The sequence below is a fragment of the Borostomias antarcticus genome (assembly GCF_949987555.1).
Source record: "Borostomias antarcticus genome assembly, chromosome: 13".
Classification (NCBI taxonomy): Eukaryota; Metazoa; Chordata; class Actinopteri; order Stomiiformes; family Stomiidae; genus Borostomias; species Borostomias antarcticus.
Window position 1 is genome coordinate 1,142,870 of NC_140246.1, and position 2,500 is coordinate 1,145,369.

General features: G+C 49.4%; 1 protein-coding gene across 1 annotated transcript in view; it reads left to right on the forward strand.

The window, feature by feature from the left end:
- gsap (gamma-secretase activating protein) overlaps positions 1–2,500 on the forward strand; it is a 28,243-nt gene that overhangs the window by 6,586 nt on the left and 19,157 nt on the right. The window contains exons 11-12 of the mRNA XM_084447785.1: positions 105–151; positions 262–354. Of these exons, the coding sequence (XP_084303911.1) occupies positions 105–151; positions 262–354 (140 nt within the window). The remainder of the gene's footprint in view (positions 1–104; positions 152–261; positions 355–2,500) is intronic.

A 2,500-nucleotide genomic window follows, 5' to 3' on the forward strand; every position in this document is an offset into this window, starting at 1 on the left:
TTCAACCCAGTTCATACCAGACCCGTGTTGATTTGCATGAGAACACACTTTTGTTTACAGTACAAAATGTTTACGTTGCTGTTGTTGACTTCTTTGTCCACCAGTTTGAGCTGGCTCTGGACCTGCCCCCAAACCCATTCACCTCTCGGAGGTAAAACACACACACACACACACACACACACACACACACACACACACACACACAGAACCTCAGGTCAAGTTCCATGAACACACTCTAAACCTGAACTTTGACCATTGCAGGTTTGTAAATCTGGGCTTTGACCACCACCAGGAGGAGGAGCCAGAGCAGGATGAGCCAATCAGGATGGTCGTGTTCACCAACAAGACAGGCAGGTTTGGGTCTGAGCAGCTGCTGTCCTGTCAAATATATTCCTCTTCACATGAGATGTGTTCTCTGATATAATTGGTATTATTGTTGGTATTGTATTCTCATTGTTTGTCATGGGGGACGTCAATTCCAAACAGAGAGTAAGTAGCTGGAAATGATGTAGAATCTATGTCCGCCTACATCTATAATGTATTGACTTTATGTCTGTATACACAACAGCGACACTCACTGATCAATACACAGTCCCAGTCCCAACCCAGTAGCCTAATGCTAGTCCCAATCCCAACCCAGTAGCCTAATCCTAGTCCCAATCCCAACCCAGTAGCCTAATCCTAGTCCCAATCCCAACCCAGTAGCCTAATCCTAGTCCCAATCCCAACCCAGTAGCCTAATCCTAGTCCCAATCCCAATCCAGTAGCCTAATCCTAGTCCCAATCCCAACCCAGTAGCCTAATCCTAGTCCCAATCCCAACCCAGTAGCCTAATCCTAGTCCCAATCCCAACCGAGTAGCCTAATCCTAGTCCCAATCCCAACCCAGTAGCCTAATCCTAGTCCCAATCCCAATCCAGTAGCCTAATCCTAGTCCCAATCCCAACCCAGTAGCCTAATCCTAGTCCCAATCCCAACCGAGTAGCCTAATCCTAGTCCCAATCCCAACCCAGTAGCCTAATCCTAGTCCCAATCCCAACCCAGTAGCCTAATCCTAGTCCCAATCCCAACCCAGTAGCCTAATCCTAGTCCCAATCCCAATCCAGTAGCCTAATCCTAGTCCCAATCCCAACCCAGTAGCCTAATCCTAGTCCCAATCCCAACCGAGTAGCCTAATCCTAGTCCCAATCCCAACCCAGTAGCCTAATCCTAGTCCCAATCCCAACCCAGTAGCCTAATCCTAGTCCCAATCCCAATCCAGTAGCCTAATCCTAGTCCCAATCCCAACCCAGTAGCCTAATCCTAGTCCCAATCCCAACCCAGTAGCCTAATCCTAGTCCCAATCCCAACCGAGTAGCCTAATCCTAGTCCCAATCCCAACCCAGTAGCCTAATCCTAGTCCCAATCCCAATCCAGTAGCCTAATCCTAGTCCCAATCCCAACCCAGTAGCCTAATCCTAGTCCCAATCCCAACCGAGTAGCCTAATCCTAGTCCCAATCCCAACCCAGTAGCCTAATCCTAGTCCCAATCCCAACCCAGTAGCCTAATCCTAGTCCCAATCCCAACCGAGTAGCCTAATCCTAGTCCCAATCCCAACCCAGTAGCCTAATCCTAGTCCCAATCCCAATCCAGTAGCCTAATCCTAGTCCCAATCCCAACCCAGTAGCCTAATCCTAGTCCCAATCCCAACCGAGTAGCCTAATCCTAGTCCCAATCCCAACCCAGTAGCCTAATCCTAGTCCCAATCCCAACCCAGTAGCCTAATCCTAGTCCCAATCCAACTTCACACACCACATCATGTCACTCTCAGAGGGTCGGTAATCCAGACTCACCAGTAGAACCCTAAAATCATGTTACTGGAGGAGGAGGTCTTCCCAATCAAATAACCTGTTGTGTCTTAATCAGAAATACCCTTGATTTGATAAAGGAGATCTGATTCAATCCCCGGTAATCTGGTCAGATTTATGATCCTTGATGCTGATTGACATTTACAAACGAATAAAGTTAAATTCTCCTCCACCCCTGATCCTTGATCCAGAGTTGGTCGACTGTCCAGTTGAACAGCCCTTTATGAGGACCGGGGGGACTGTTAAATACATGTGTGCTTGGTTTCAGTGGAACGTCTCCGTCTGACACCTGTCCTGACCTGTCCTGTCCTGACCTGTCCTGACCTGTCCTGACCTGTCCTGACCTGTCCTTACCTGTCCTGACCTGTCCTTACCTGTCCTGACCTGTCCTTACCTGTCCTTACCTGTCCTGACCTGTCCTGACCTGTCCTTACCTGTCCTGACCTGTCCTGTCCTCCTGACCTTACCTTACCTGTCCTGTCCTGTCCTGTCCTGACCTGTCCTTACCTGTCCTGACCTGTCCTGTCCTCCTGACCTTACCTGTCCTGTCCTGTCCTGTCCTGTCCTGTCCTGACCTGTCCTTACCTGTCCTGACCTGTCCTGACCTGTCCTCCTTACCTGTCCTCCTGACCTGTCCTTACCTGTCCTGTCCT